Source organism: Laccaria bicolor, genomic scaffold (assembly GCF_000143565.1).
Source record: "Laccaria bicolor S238N-H82 LACBIscaffold_12 genomic scaffold, whole genome shotgun sequence".
NCBI lineage: Eukaryota > Fungi > Basidiomycota > Agaricomycetes > Agaricales > Hydnangiaceae > Laccaria > Laccaria bicolor.
The window spans coordinates 361,185-375,649 of record NW_001889883.1 but is presented as its reverse complement, the minus strand read 5'-3'; the positions used below and the strand labels follow the sequence as shown (position 1 = coordinate 375,649).

Here is a 14,465-nt window from a genome sequence, read left to right as displayed (position 1 = left end):
GTGCAGGATCGCGTCGTCGTTACTTGGCCGTCACGTCACGCTGCTCCGGCATCAACCTTTCTCTGCATTGTAAATCATGGCGGTATGTTCTGGTTCCTTGAGGACCCCCATTTACTGTCAACTAATGCTTTGAAATTTCTATAGTCAGGCTTTGGCTGGGGCGGAGGTAGGCTTTCTGCAGCTATCATCTTTTAACACTCACCCTCTTTTCCAGGTCGTTCACGATGCTTTACCTACTGGCAGGAGTTCCAGAAAGTGAGCAAGGCAGAACCAACCTGCCCCGACGTTTATTATTGACATGGTCACCTACAGTGCTACGCGCAGACAGACAACCCCATTGAATGCCGCCCCCAATCCCGTGACTATCTAGAGTGCCTCCACCACCCTCAAGAGGCTAGTTAGCTCCCTCAGCCTTCGACTTGCTTTCTAACGATTCTTATCTCTTTTCAGGTTACGCGTGCAAAGATTGTACAGGAAGAGTTCATCCGCAAAGTGGAGCACAGCGCCAAGGAGGGGCGTAAAACTGCAGACGTCCTTGCTGAGGGTTCTATCGTCGGGGTGGGATTAATACAACGTGGGGGCAAGGGAGATGGTGAGGCGAAGTAGGTCGCGTATCTACCCTTTTGAATGCAAAACCCTGGACATACACTGCCCCTGCTTCTTCTCTTCAACCCAAATCGGCGTTGTATTGAAGACTCCGTTGTGCTCCTGATCCCGGCCGCTTTGGCACAAGCCCACATATTTTCAAGCACCCACAACTATTGTCCCACTTCTTCTGAAAGGTCAATGTTCTACACAAGTATATATACTACAGAATACACTTCAGTTTTGAGAAGATAAATACAGTCGACACACTAAAGCGCTAAGATGGCATACCCTCGCGCCATGGCAAATTCACAACACCAATCTGGTACTCCGGTAATCGTTCGTCATGATAGTTATCATCTTTGTGAGATAAGGTAGGCATGCCAATGATGGCTGCAACCTGTATGGATTCCGGCGGTTCGGGCTCTACTTCGGATTCGTTAGAAGCTTGTGTTTCGTCCGCATGGCGCGGTCGTCGCAGCCATGACGGAAACATGGAAGAGGAAGGAGAAGTTTGCCCTTCAGGCGGAGGCACGTTGAATTCTGATGGTGTGGATTGATCTCCACTCCGAGGCTCTTCCGTCTGCTTCCTCACCACTCTCACGGATAACGGCTATTTTTGTCTGGTCAGCAGCAAGGCAAGAAAATAAAGAAAAAAAGCACACACATTTAAATTGTCCCAGCTACTTTTGCCATCCGAAGCCACGAAAGGCGTCTCGAAGAACGATGGCCTGGGCGGCAACATCTCTTTCGGCATACACTGCGGATCCAACGTTGCCAAGAACAGTGCCCGCCTCCGCGCGAACCTCCGCCTTGAGCCAATTCCACAACCGATAAATAAGAGGAGGAGTACGACGAAGGTGATAAGGAAGCCGAAAAAGTAATTTGCGCCGCGTTGCATGCTGCTACCTCCACCACTGTTGCCGCCGTTCGTCGGCGATGGAGAGTCTGATGGCGGGGCGGTAAATGTGGGTGTGATTGTCGAAGACATTAGACTGCCTCCTAGCGCCCTGCGATGGGGCATTCGTTATGGTTGAGTTGTAGAGTTATATCTCATGTCATACATAACCTTCTGTCGGTCAATGACCATATAAGGCTAAAGTCATTGCATCACGACAACGGAAATTCATGCTAATAATTATAAAATGGCAGAAATAATACAATGCGATAAACCAAAGACTACAGAAAGATTACAAAAGGTGAACGACCAAAGAGCCTCAAAGCTCTTGGCTGACGCCTTCGTCTTTCCTTGATTTGCCCGACTTCGTAGGCAACAGTTCCTAAGAGGGGGACGTGAGTGGACGATAAGAGTGAATCGGGGGGCCAACGTACGGGTGCGATATGTGGCACAACACCACCTTGGGAGATAACGACGTTTCCGAGAAGCTTTTGAAGTCTGAACGAAGACAGTCAGAAAAGAAGGCATGAGGTCGTGAAGATGACTCACTCTTCGTCGTTCCGGATGGCGAGTTGCAGGTGACGCGGCACAATACGTTGCTTCTTGTTATCACGAGCAGCGTTGCCAGCAAGCTCGAGAATCTCAGCGGCGAGGTATTCCAGGACAGCTGCTAGGTAGACTGCAGGGGAAAGATTCAGAAACATGTCCCAAATACAAAGTTGCCCTGCTTACCTGGCGCACCAGCACCAACTCGCTGAGCATAGTTGCCCTTCTTCAACAGCCTGTGTACACGACCAACAGGGAACTGGAGGCCAGCTTTTGACGACCGGGATTGGGATTTTGAGCCTTCACCGCCCGCCTTGCCACCAGACGAAGATTTGCCAGCTTTTCCTTTGCCAGACATTGTATATGCGAAGATTTGGTTGGGTGAGGGTGGGTTAGGTGTTAAAGTGAGTGCTTGTGGCGGATGTGGTCGAAGAAAGGAAGCAAGAATGGGGCCGTCATGGATTGCTGCTCTTTATACTGGAAAGAGTGGCAAGCAAAATAAGGTTTGGGGGGACTGCGTCACGTGTGTGTGGCCGCGTTTGTCCCATTCAACAAAGACGCGTCAAGACTTAAACAAGACCAAAGGATCGCGTTTGTATTTATACCACCTCACATTGTTGGTCTCGCCACCGACGCTTCTTGCCCTCAACCATACCACTCGCCACCACCGCCACCTAACTTTTACTTGCCCATTTACCGTCACCATCTCTCATGGCTCCTAAACCCGCTTCCACCGCTGGCAAAGCCCCAGTCTCGACCGCTTCCAAGGCTCCAGCCAAATCGACGGAGGGTGCAAAGGCAGCCAAGAAGACAGCGAAAGCCGCAGCGCCTGCTGATGGGGAGAAGAAGAAGCGAAAGAAGGTCCGAAAGGAGACTTACTCCTCATACATCTACAAAGGTATGCGTCGTTCCTGATACACATCTAACTTAAATTGATTCCTTTTCAGTCCTTAAACAGGTCCACCCCGACACCGGTATCTCCAACAAGGCGATGGCCATCCTCAACAGCTTCGTGAACGATATCTTCGAACGGATTGCCACTGAAGCTTCTAGTACGTGTCATTTCCACTGCCTCATTTTACGCGATCTAACGCGTTTTATCTCTACCAGAACTCGCTGCCTACTCCAAGAAGTCCACCATCTCATCACGCGAAATCCAAACATCAGTGCGACTCATTCTGCCCGGTGAACTCGCCAAACACGCAATCTCAGAAGGAACCAAGTCGGTAACGAGTATGTCATCCTATGGATCTCCCTTGCCGGCATCGCTAACAACGTGTCCGCAGAGTTCTCATCGGCGGGCGCGAAGTAAAATGTTTTGGATCTCTGTCTTTCCTCACGCATTCTGTACAGCACTGTATTTATGTTAATTATCTCCCATCAATTCTCATTTACATTCTACGGGGTCAAATCAAGTCTTGAGTGGCACAGCGAGAGAATCGACTTTGTTCTGCTTGTGGCACTGTAGTGGCTGAGGCTGAGGTCGAAATTAGGTGAGTTTGTGATTCTGACGGAAATGGAGGACTGACGTGTCATTTCAACAGATCTAACGATAATCGTGATCCAGTTACGCGTCAAAAGGGATGACAAGGTTACGCCAGGCGCTGCCAGGCGTCAACGGTCAAAGTAAGATGCCCACTCTGCAACGTGGATCTGGACTAATTCTCTTAGGGGGATAGGCCGCGACATTAGGGCTTTTCTTGATTGACAAACACTGGTTTACGGCGCGAAAACGTATGACCTAGGGCAAAATGCTCACTGCGACCACCAGATCCTTCCATCACCATCGTCACTTGTCTCCCATATGTACCAGAAGACGCCCTCGCCACCATTCTCTAATTCAGGGCTTTTACGCGTATCAACTTGCAAACCAAGCAAAAACCAAGGAGTCTCGGCGGATGACGCAAGATTGAAGTTGTCGACGTGACATTGCGCCTAACTGATGTTCGCTTACCCGGTTCTGCCTTCTGTCACACTAATCGGAAAACTCTTCATGTCAGTGGTGTCAATTTTTGGACCGACCCGAATACTTTATTGGAGGGATGTTGGCTGGCAAGCGAGTGGCGACATAACCCTCGAAAATGGGATCCGACGCCCTTCCGCTGGTAAATTTGGTTGTCGGTTCTCCGCTGTGAACTTCTTTTCTGCGGTTTTACACATACCCAGGCCTCCCATATCCCGTATCAGTCGCTCCACGGCTCCTTTTCTCTCTGGATAAGAAGAAGGAAACTGAAGACATGATCTGATCTAATAAACCTTCCGAAGTTCATACCACGTTTGAATTCTTAAAATTGTCGGTTGTAAGACTTGGCTTCCTAGTCCCCTTCATTTACCAGTATTTCACATTGTCCGTTACGTTGGTTTCCCGTACACGCGTTATGAAGAATTTTGCATTGGACAGCGATAAATACCAAAAATTTGTCAATTCAAGTTATCAAAAAAAATCGCAAAGACGACAGCTGATCAATATCAGAAATTGAAGGTGTACCTGGAAGGAAATTCAACCAGAGGGTGTAAGATGCTTAGAAGTGACACACGTTGTAGGTACATTGCTCTGTTTCAATCCAGTGATGGGGATAGGGATACCGAGCTTTCCCTTGATGGTAGCAGCACTATCAGAGTGCTTTAGCATGTGGAAGCTAATCAGTGCATGGACAATTCGACTGACCGAAGATACACATCCGTCGTGATGAGGTCCAATACTCCCAAGGGAATAATGTCGAGGGAGGCCATAGCTCCCTGCGTGAGGAGGACGTTGTCGACAGTTCCCGAATTGTTGGTCTTCAAGGGAGGAACGACGAATCCTCCCGGGAACTTGTGGTCGAATGTAGCGTAGACCGTTCCGTTGATCCCAGCAGAGCTGACGACACGATCGATGGTGAGCTCCAGAATAAGCGGGTTCTTAACTTGAAGGGGTTCAGCTTTAATTGGGAGGATGAAGGGGTTTTTAACGGTACCATCAAAGTTGATGCTAAGGGGGTTCAGAGCCTGGTTGTTGGCATTGTTTTGAGTAGAACGACAAAGGGGGCTCACGAGATAAGGTTGGTCGTCAAAGTATCTAGCTAAAGGCGAGACTTCAGCAGATATAATTTTGGAATAAAACTTTGAAGCGTACGGTGAGGAAAGAATTGATTTTGGTGACAAGCCCGAGCCCGAGGGCGTTGATAACATCGCCAATGAAATCACGGCTTTCAACAGTCGGAGCTGCACTGACGGAGACGAGAAGGTAGCTCCAAAGAGCGAACAGGAGTGTTCCAATGCGCATAGTTTCGCCCGTTTTCGATGTTGAATGTGAAGTTCGATAGGGAGACGACAAATCTCAACCTGATTTCCTCGAATCATATATATAGGACCGCGCCCACGTTGAACGATTTATTAATCGCACAGGTGTCCCACAAAAAGGATCGTCGGTGCGGTCAGATGATTGCTTTCGAGGAACAGATCGTGCATGGAAGTTTATTATGGTAGAGAGAAGACGTGCTTCCTCAGTACTTGTGACTCGTTGGCAGGATGGTCTGCAATGGCGTGTGGTCTCGTGTAGTATGGTTCCAGTCTTGTAAAAATCACGGACCCAGCTGCCAGGTCTGATCTAGGGCACCGGAAGGCCAACAAAGGTCCAGATAAGACCGTCAAAGTACGGGAAAGATGATTGAGATTTGATGGCGTCTTCTGATGATATATATCGTCTTCCAAGGACATACACCCCGAGCTCCCCTGCAAAAATGCTTCATCGATGTCGAGGACTGGAGTCATGGTCAGAATCGTTTCGCCAGTCGTTGTTCTAGCCCCTATGTATGCCATAAATAAAATGTTAAATTTTTGACAAGTCAAACTCCACACGTGCCAGAGTGAATTTCAAGGTTACTTCGTGACTCCTTGTTCGTGACGAAATCCTCACTCCTCCTCCTGCGTATCGTTTCATAGAATCTGATAATGGCAGACGCTGGTGAATATGGCTAAACTATCCCACCTACGGCTGTTTTTTCTAACGATAGGTGTCTAGGTTTCTTCAAAGGCACTTCCGCCGATCAAGACAGACGATTTTCTGACAAGGAGCTGAAGCTACTCAAGTCTATGAAGTTTCCTGCTCATTTTGAGAAGAAAGTAAGCCGGTAATTGACATTGTTTCTCTTGGAATGTGGCTAACAAATTATTAGGTGGACATGCGGAAAATCAACCTGACAGTCATACGACCATGGATTGCCAAGAAAATTATTGAACTTGTGGGCTTCGAAGATGAAGTTGTCGTTGAGTACGCTATGGGACTGCTTGAAGACGAACAACAAACTGTAAGCGCTCATTCTACATATCCAAAGCATCAACTCAATAGGATGAATTTGCAACAGACACCAGATCCTAAAAAGATGCAAATCAATTTGACAGGCTTTTTGACCAAGGACACTCCAGCCTTTATGAGTGCTCTGTGGAAACTACTTCTTGAAGCACAGGAAGAGGTTTCTGGTGTGCCACGCACCTTTGTTGAAATGAAGAAAGAGGAAATGCGACGTGCGCGAGAAAATGATACGAGAGCTATTGACGAGCGAGATCGTCGGTCCCGACTTGACGAGATGAGGGATGGCGATGACCGTGGAGGAAGAGGGGGGAGAGGTCGTGGTGGACGGGGCCGGGGAAGAGGGGGGCGGGGTGGGTTTGATGACGACCGTGGAGGCAGACCTCGTGATGGAGGTTGGGGAGCAAGAGGTGGAGGACCTGGACCTGGCGGATTCAATGGAGTCAGTGTTTTTTCTTCTTTCTTCCAATGAATCGTGCCAATACTTTCTATTATCAGGGACACGGACGTCGCATTTCACGTTCTCCACCACCCCGGCGTCGGTCGCCGTCTGACATAAGGAGCTCTCTCTCTCCGGTCCCGATGCGCAGGCATCGTTCACCCCCACGTCGTCGCTCGCCATCTCGAGACTCCCGGTCTCCTGAACCAGTCAGGCGGCGGTCTCCACCGCGTAGATCACCACCCAGGCGTGCTCGTTCGCGCACCGTATCTCGCTCTCCTCCTCCTGCCCGTCGCAGGCCACGTTCTCCTTCTTTCACTCCCCCAGTCCGAGAGCAAAAGCGCAGGTTCCGAGATAAAGACAGCCGCAGCCCACCAGCGAGGCGTCGTCGTCTCTCTCCTGGTGTCCGGTCCCGTTCTGATTCTGTCAGCCGTTCTAGGTCACCTCCGGCTCGAGGATACCCCAGGAGGCGAAGTGTCAGTCCTCCACGCAGGAAAAGAAGTGAAAGCCCGCCCCGGCGGCGTAGAAGAACTCCTTCTGACGCACGGTCGTCCCCTTCGCCTCCACCTCGTCGTCGGAGTCCCAGCGGAACGAGACGCCCTGCTGCTGGAAAGAGTTCTCGACGCCTCAGCCGCAGCCCAAGCCCTGATTCGCGCTCTGCGTCTCGGTCAACTGGACGACGTGAGAACAGGATGGAGGTAGACGCACCTAGCACCGGTCCAGAGCTCAAGATCAAGGGACAGGCTGAGATTGAAAGAAGGAAAAGTAAGTGGGAGAATGAAGCTGCTGATGACGTGCGGATCCTGGCTTGATTTTTGTATTTTTTCAACGCTAATTTTTCTTTTGTTTAGAGAAAGAGTAAAGACGACTTGGAAAGACGAGAGAACGAGTTGAAGGAGAAAGCACTGCGGAACAAGGTTTTGAGGAGTAGGAAGGCGGATTAGACGAGGGAGTTTCTCAACAATGCGTTCATTTTTCATTACTTCCTCCAAAAAAAAGAAACAAGGCTTAGTGCTTCTTTTGTACAGCGTTCTCTTTTTATTGTGCTTTTTCTAGTGGGATGTGGCTTGTCACTTGTTCATACTTACACACACGATCGTCGGTTTGCTCCTTTTTTACTACGCCGTTTTTAAAATACTGATCCTGTATATTCAAGTCCTTTCGTATCATAAGGCAGGAATGATCAATGATTATGGGATCTGTCTCTTTTAAGTGCGCATACAATACTGACTCGACGTTAACAGTCGTTCTCCCTCTTTGTCAAACCAACAAATCAGTCCTAATCAGCAAGTTTTTCAAGACCTCCACCCTGTTGCGACGTAGCTTGTCTGACTGTTCCTGGAAAGATGGTTGGCCTATGCTTGTGCTTTCAACGAGCTTTGTTGCGCTCTTCGTTCACACTGTTCCAGGTTATCAAGAGGTCCTCAACTACCCACTCACTACTTCGTTCAACGTCGATCAGCATTTCCTATCCTTGTTTACACTATATCTAACATGCCACAATAGAGCCTGTCATTTCTAGGTTTTTGATGACGATGTCATGTCGTACTACCAAGGTTCAGTAAGCGTTTCCGGTGGGGAGCAGGGTCCAGGGCCCAAGCGTCTGGTGTCCATTTCAAAGGCGTAGTATGATGAGTGAACGGTAGGGTGACTCAAGTACTTTCAAGTATAATCCTCGAATAATCGCCGGTGTTGTACCATGCGCAGCAATGATATATTTCTGCGTAGTTTGAACGGCTACAAAATTGTTTACCATTGTGTATAAATTGGAGCACGTGGAAGGACACGTCGATCACGGTGGCCTCGGCAAGAGTCACTTGTGTCATACCAATTCAAGTCTATCTTAAAGACGCTTATCCCTTTACCTCACCTCCAACACACACCCCTCCCTCATGGCCCGCTCAAAAAAACACGCAGCACAGAACGGCTCTTCTTCAATATCAACATCCACCGAAGACCTCTCCAGCAACAACGACGTGAAACAACTCCTAACACCCTCATCTCCCGATAGACCTACGGGTCCCCTGTCCGTCGTTATCCCCCCTGAAGACAGAGAGGTCGTGAAAGTGAACAACGCGAGTTTTACGGAGCTCAAGAACGCCTGTGACGATGCTGTCAAACGCGTGAGTCTCCTCTGCTCCCACCTCATTGAGTGGAAGCTGATCATAATGCACACAGTATCTATCAAGACCCGACTTGTTCAAGCAGATCCATCTGCATACTGATATCCGGTTAGGCCTGGGGTGGCTTAGCGTGTTCGTGGCTGCTGGTACCGCGCTGTATGGGTACAAAATCGACTTTGAAAAATCAAAACCGGTCGTGACCATTGGCCTTGTCTTGTGCGCATCTCTCTCTCTTCTCCTCTTCAGCCGCTCAGGCTCATATGGGTATGATAGGTACATGGTCCTCACGGCCCTCTCAACGCTATACGCCTACTTTATTGAGGGCGAGACCGTCTTTGTCGGGAAACGAAAAACGTTTTCGAAGAGGGTAGGTTTTTGGAACATCGTCATTTACACCACTCCAAGTACTGACGTCTTTGTTGTTTTACAGATAATAACTGAAAGAATAAGCCTTTCCTCACACACCGAGCCCGTCGCTGGCTCCAAGCCCCCTGCGTACCAACTGGCACTGCATTATGTCCGCTCAACGAACGGCGGCAAGTCGCTCCTTGCCAAGGGCCGGACGCGCGGCGTGAAGGGATACAACGAGTTCTTTGATGAGCAAGGAACGATGGATCAGGAGAGGTTTGAGCGCTGGGTTGGGGAGCTGGTGGAGGAGGCTATGGATGGGAAGGCTGCCTAGGCTTCTTGGCTCTTTCTGTGTTTGGGGTTTGGTATTGAAAACTTGCTTGTTGGTCACTTCTTCATTTTGTCTGTTGGACCGGCTTCAACCTCAGTTGTCGTACAATTCCGTCTAATCTCGTGTACAGATATTAGTATACCTTCCTACGTATGTTATGGCAAACCACCCAAAATTGTACTTTTTGTGGTTCAATGACGATTGGCTGCATTCGATGGGGTTAGGTAGAGTTTGAATTTAAGAATTCAAGGAGCCCCGGCATCCTTGAGACCCATGACCTTCTATCAACCAGATGACTTTTGCTTGATCTACCGGCATGAACGCCGGACTCGTAAAAGTGACGAAAATTCTTCTGCGTAACATTCATGACGAGCCCAGCCCATCATGGAGGGACGTTGGTGTTGGAGGGATTAAATACAATATATTCCAGCATGCACACAAGGTATGTAGTTCGACATGCCACCGACACAACAGAAATAAAATCAGTCGATAAGATACTTCCGCTTGAAGAACGCGCGAAGGTGGAATATTTGCCATACGCCCAAGCCAGCGAGGGATAGGATGGTAAACCAACCAAAGTTTTGTACGCGTTGATTCGTCGATTCTACATGTAAAACAAGTCAGAAACGACAGGAAACGTAGGGGAAAAGAGGGGACGACGCACCGTTGGTCTTTGTGAACCGCTCTTCCCGCTTCTTGAGGTATAGCATCTCGTCTGCGACTTCTTTCACTATTCCTTCGAGTTTGCGCATCTCTGTTTCGAGGCCGGATAGGGATTCTTGGTTGGCGATGGCACTGAGGAGTGAAAAAAGCGTCAATGCATGCAGACGCAAAGGAAGGAAGGAAAGAACGAAACTTGTAGTCAACGGCGTCTGCGCCAATATCAATGTCCAAGTCAATGACACGACTCAGTTTTGCCATTTCATCGTAAGATACATCTACATCACCAAGCGAGCAAGCGTAAGTCTTTACACACGAAAAAAAGCCACGTAAAACGGGAACATACCACCCTCAATATAATTCCTAAAACACACCCCAACCTCACCCTCACTATGACTCGTAATAGCCAGCCTCGACTCGGCTTTAATCCCTTTTTTACTAAGGTAAATGTTCTTTTGCGGACTCGAATCCACGATCTCGATGTCTACGCGCTGGTTGAGCCCCGGGCCGACGTTGGCTGTGACGATGACGAGGGCGTTGGTGTGGGCGGCGTTCCAGATGCATTTTTGCGGTGGGTAGCGGAAGGCTTGGAGGGAGAATTTGATGGCGTGCGTTGGTTGTGAGAGGAGGAGGAGGAGGGAGAGGAGGAGGAAGAGGGGGAGGGTGGTTAATGGGGATTGACGAGCCATGGCGTCGGGCAAGTGGTGAGTTGGTCGGGTATCAAGCGCAACGTGGACAAATATAGCAGTCACTCAAAAATTCCACTCGTGTAGCTCAAAATGTGGTTCATGTATTCTAATTCAACGTATAATTCCGTAGATATCTAGTCTATCTAGTCTATAATTGAGATTTTGTCCCAAGTGCTTTAGCCCCCCTCCCCTTGAATCCCCACCCAATCTGATTGGCCACATGAATCTCCACTCCAAGCCTATCAGCCATCTCCCAAACCTGTCCGGGGTTCTTCTGGAACTGCCGACCAACAAACACAACGTCCGCGTCGCCATTCTCCAACACGTCTCGAGCAACGGTCGCGTCATGAAGGGCTCCAACGGCCCCAACGAACAGGCTCGATCCGACAGACTTCTTGACGGCCGAGGCGAATGGGACTTGGTATCCTGGACCCGACTTGATTCTCTGGCGGGGGTCGTTACCGCCCGTAGAGACATCCAGCAAGTCGACTCCGTGAGCTGCCAATAAATGTGCAAGTCTAACGGTATCTTCTGTTCTCCATGACGCCTCGTTGGGCGCGCTTTCCTCCAACCAGTCTGTTGCGGATACCCTAACAGAATGAATATGCTGAATTTTCTAAGATTGAACGCACTTACCGCAAGAAAAGAGGTGTGCTGGCGGGTATCGTGGCTCTCACTGCGTCTACGACCTCCAGGGTTAACCTTGTCCTATTCTCAAAGCTTCCGCCGTATTCATCTGTGCGCTTGTTACTCACGGGGCTAAGGAACGACTGTAAGAGGTAGCCATGCGCGTTGTGGATTTCGATCACGTCGAATCCTGCAGCGATGGAACGTCGCGCAGCGTCTGCGAAGGCCTTTACAACGCGCTTGATCCCTTCTTTCGTCAACTCTTTCGGTGCAGCGTAGGATTTTGCAAAAGGAGTGGTAGAGGGACCCCAGACGTCGTCGGGCCAGCCATCGGCTTCTTTCACTGCTAGAACTGGTCCACTTTTCCATGGTGGGAGGGTGGACGCTTTACGTCCAGCATGAGCTATTTGGACGGCGATTTTCTGGTTCTGCGAGTGCGCAAACTCGACGATGGACGCCAAGGGCTTTATGTGGTCGTCTGACCAGATGCCTACGTCTTCTGGTGAGATGCGTCCTTCCGGAACGACGGCAGTTGCTTCGATGACGGTGAGCCCTGGCCCACGCGTGAATATGCCGCCAACTAAATTATTCCCTCGGTCAGGGTAAGTATTGTCATGGGCTTCTTGCAAGACTTACGGTGTGCCAAGTGCCATGGGGAGACAATGCCATTCTTTGCGGAATATTGGCACATGGGAGATACCTATGCAACTTGGTTAGCAACTCCTTGAAGAGCGGGAGAGGAAACACGCAACGAAGATCCTGTTCTGGAAGGACACTCCTCTGATAGTCAGAGGTTGGAACAGCTTTGGGATGGGTTTCCCATCTGGCTGAGGGACCACAGCCGTTCCAGCGGGAGGATCCTGGAGTGGGGTGAAGTAGGAAACTCCGGGAGCTGGGGTATTGTACTCGTAGTTAGTGGCCATGTTTTTTGAGGATAAATAAAATTGAACTGTGCTTTATAAGACGGTCCTCGTTCGCTTCCAAGTATTGATGAACCTCATGAGATTACTGGTGCGATGATCGGGTATGTGCGGTCCGAGTGTAACCTTGGGTTAGGGTTAGGAGAGTGCGGACTTTGTATCTGAAACTGAATTTCCTTTTCTTGTTGACAACACAACGGTCTCACTTTGTCTTTGCTTTCAACAACCACTGCTTCTCTTTTACTCGCTGCAATTTGAACATGGCTTCCTTTAAAACTGGTCCACGCAAGCCATATAGCGTTAGTTTCCACAATACTTCCTCTGGCGCCAACACTCAATGGACTTACAGCGTCCTACGGGTCCTCGAGGCGACGTAGACGGCCAATGGTTGCATGACAAGGCACCGACAGGCCCGAGAGCGACACGACAGAACATTGGGCTAGGTGTCAGCCCCGCGACAACGACAACTCCAAACAGCAAGCTTGTCGTCTCAAATTTGCACTATGAGATTACGCCGAAAGATCTTACTGTGCGACTACCCTTCTCTTCTCCTTTGTTCCCAATTACTCAACAACGCATATCCATTCAGGCCATCTTTGGACAAATAGGCACGCTCGTTCGCGAGCCATTAATCAGGGTACGACCAGCCCCCGAGCTTCACCTGATATAAGAAAACAAAAGCCAATGTTTCCGACCCCCCCCTCTGTCCCCCATTTTTTGGATTATGGCCTCAGTACGATCGAAGTGGCCGCTCCTCAGGTACCGCGTTCATCGCGTTCGAAACAAACGCCGAAGCAACTCGAGCGAAGAAGCAGTTTGATGGAATTCTTGCCAAGGGTAACGTTTTTATCTTCTCTATCCCCCCCCCGTTTTCAATGCTCCTTGGAAAGAAGCTTACTTGCTTTTAGGACAACCGATGGAAATCGTCTTTGACGCCTTGCCGCCTCGCAACCCCCGTCGATCAGCAAGTGTGCCCTCAACCTCGTCGCTTCTCAACAGAATACAAAAGCCGCCTCTGGTCGACCGACTCAGCCGCGACGATTCTTCTATCAAGACCCCCTCTGGACCGTACGTTTCGTCTCACTCATCAATCTTTGTCTGCACAACTCAACTATCGTTATTTACAGTCGCGCAGGAAACAACGTTGGTCCCATCCGCTCTCGACCAGGACGTGGAGCTGGTGGAACTGCCCCCGCAACACGTGCACCCAAAGCCCCCAAGAAGCCAAAAACTGCGGAAGAGCTCGACAAGGAACTCGACGCATTCATGGGCGATGCTCCGGAACCAGCTGCTGTGGCGGGGGAGAATGGGGATGTGGAGATGGCTTGAATAGACTGATAAAGCTCCGCAATTCGATCGGTTCTCTCTTTTTTCTTCTTGCTTGCTGTTGTGTAAAAATAATTGTTCCGTTACGCATCCCCCCTCAGGTATTGCTTCCGACGTTGGCTTAATGCACATAACGTATCTGCGTCAATGTTTGATTATCACCTACAGTTGTCCATAGACCATCTTCCTATCTAGCCTACAATTGATTTCTTACTTTGAGCTCCTCTCTTTATGTGTGAAATGTGACCTCCCATATCCTCGCACACGCATCGGCACCAGCGCTCACCAACTTCCCCGATTCGCCTCCTTCAAGCCAAAGCACGGCGTTTACACCACCTGGCCCAGCCTCCTTGATAGCGATGTTCTTCATCGGTTTCGCGACACTCCAGACGTACACGTTCGTATCGAGCGATCCAGAAGCACAATGCTTGGAGTCGGCAGTCCAGGAAAGTGAATTGATTCTTGCAGAGTGGAAAGCCCATCGAGAGGTGATTGTCTTCAAAATGGGACGGGTGAGTGATGCTGCAAAGATGAATGGAAGAAGAGCAAGACCTTTCTTTCTTTGACATCAAACAACACGATTTTGCCCTGCGACTGTACGAGGTTAATCACTTGTTGGAACCAGGGCGCATATGAAATAAATAACTTACATCTCCAGCAGCCAAATAATTTCCATCTGGGG

At 49.5% G+C, this 14,465-nt stretch overlaps 9 protein-coding genes across 9 annotated transcripts; 4 read left to right on the top strand and 5 right to left on the bottom strand.

Moving 5' to 3' along the window:
• The first annotated feature begins 42 nt into the window (after positions 1 to 42).
• LACBIDRAFT_179454 (uncharacterized protein) lies at positions 43 to 645 on the top strand. The gene is made up of 5 exons (XM_001881233.1): positions 43 to 82; positions 145 to 166; positions 215 to 255; positions 313 to 393; positions 451 to 645. Exons 1-5 carry the CDS (start codon positions 77 to 79, stop codon positions 604 to 606), a joined length of 306 nt encoding a protein of 101 aa, XP_001881268.1. The 5' UTR covers positions 43 to 76; the 3' UTR covers positions 607 to 645.
• Positions 646 to 862: 217 nt separating this feature from the next.
• On the bottom strand, positions 863 to 1,609 carry LACBIDRAFT_297596 (uncharacterized protein; the record flags this gene model as incomplete). Its single annotated transcript, XM_001881046.1, has 2 exons — positions 863 to 1,198; positions 1,253 to 1,609. The coding sequence occupies 2 exons, from the start codon at positions 1,607 to 1,609 to the stop codon at positions 863 to 865; spliced, it is 693 nt and encodes a 230-aa protein (XP_001881081.1).
• An 87-nt stretch (positions 1,610 to 1,696) lies between these two features.
• HTA16205 (histone 2A) lies at positions 1,697 to 2,457 on the bottom strand. The gene is made up of 4 exons (XM_001881045.1): positions 2,216 to 2,457; positions 2,032 to 2,162; positions 1,918 to 1,980; positions 1,697 to 1,865 (listed from the first exon to the last, which is right to left on the bottom strand). Exons 1-4 carry the CDS (start codon positions 2,385 to 2,387, stop codon positions 1,803 to 1,805), a joined length of 429 nt encoding a protein of 142 aa, XP_001881080.1. The 5' UTR covers positions 2,388 to 2,457; the 3' UTR covers positions 1,697 to 1,802.
• A 195-nt stretch (positions 2,458 to 2,652) lies between these two features.
• Positions 2,653 to 3,444, top strand: HTB16202 (histone H2B). The gene is made up of 4 exons (XM_001881232.1): positions 2,653 to 2,927; positions 2,977 to 3,081; positions 3,140 to 3,262; positions 3,316 to 3,444. The coding sequence occupies exons 1-4, from the start codon at positions 2,741 to 2,743 to the stop codon at positions 3,339 to 3,341; spliced, it is 441 nt and encodes a 146-aa protein (XP_001881267.1). The 5' UTR covers positions 2,653 to 2,740; the 3' UTR covers positions 3,342 to 3,444.
• Positions 3,445 to 4,498: 1,054 nt separating this feature from the next.
• On the bottom strand, positions 4,499 to 5,294 carry LACBIDRAFT_297593 (uncharacterized protein; the record flags this gene model as incomplete). Its single annotated transcript, XM_001881044.1, has 5 exons — positions 4,499 to 4,517; positions 4,567 to 4,641; positions 4,698 to 5,000; positions 5,063 to 5,091; positions 5,145 to 5,294. The coding sequence occupies 5 exons, from the start codon at positions 5,292 to 5,294 to the stop codon at positions 4,499 to 4,501; spliced, it is 576 nt and encodes a 191-aa protein (XP_001881079.1).
• A 3,357-nt stretch (positions 5,295 to 8,651) lies between these two features.
• On the top strand, positions 8,652 to 9,564 carry LACBIDRAFT_297591 (uncharacterized protein; the record flags this gene model as incomplete). Its single annotated transcript, XM_001881231.1, has 4 exons — positions 8,652 to 8,882; positions 8,938 to 9,098; positions 9,156 to 9,249; positions 9,313 to 9,564. The coding sequence occupies 4 exons, from the start codon at positions 8,652 to 8,654 to the stop codon at positions 9,562 to 9,564; spliced, it is 738 nt and encodes a 245-aa protein (XP_001881266.1).
• Positions 9,565 to 10,043: 479 nt separating this feature from the next.
• Positions 10,044 to 10,910, bottom strand: LACBIDRAFT_235494 (uncharacterized protein; the record flags this gene model as incomplete). The annotated part of the gene is made up of 4 exons (XM_001881043.1): positions 10,044 to 10,165; positions 10,226 to 10,356; positions 10,418 to 10,499; positions 10,571 to 10,910. 4 exons carry the CDS (start codon positions 10,908 to 10,910, stop codon positions 10,044 to 10,046), a joined length of 675 nt encoding a protein of 224 aa, XP_001881078.1.
• A 94-nt stretch (positions 10,911 to 11,004) lies between these two features.
• On the bottom strand, positions 11,005 to 12,460 carry LACBIDRAFT_291181 (uncharacterized protein; the record flags this gene model as incomplete). The annotated part of the gene is made up of 4 exons (XM_001881042.1): positions 11,005 to 11,500; positions 11,547 to 12,117; positions 12,174 to 12,237; positions 12,290 to 12,460. The coding sequence occupies 4 exons, from the start codon at positions 12,458 to 12,460 to the stop codon at positions 11,059 to 11,061; spliced, it is 1,248 nt and encodes a 415-aa protein (XP_001881077.1). The 3' UTR covers positions 11,005 to 11,058.
• A 257-nt stretch (positions 12,461 to 12,717) lies between these two features.
• LACBIDRAFT_297588 (uncharacterized protein) lies at positions 12,718 to 13,786 on the top strand (the record flags this gene model as incomplete). The annotated part of the gene is made up of 6 exons (XM_001881230.1): positions 12,718 to 12,756; positions 12,807 to 12,986; positions 13,047 to 13,094; positions 13,192 to 13,294; positions 13,366 to 13,525; positions 13,585 to 13,786. 6 exons carry the CDS (start codon positions 12,718 to 12,720, stop codon positions 13,784 to 13,786), a joined length of 732 nt encoding a protein of 243 aa, XP_001881265.1.
• Between the last annotated feature and the right edge of the window lie 679 nt (positions 13,787 to 14,465).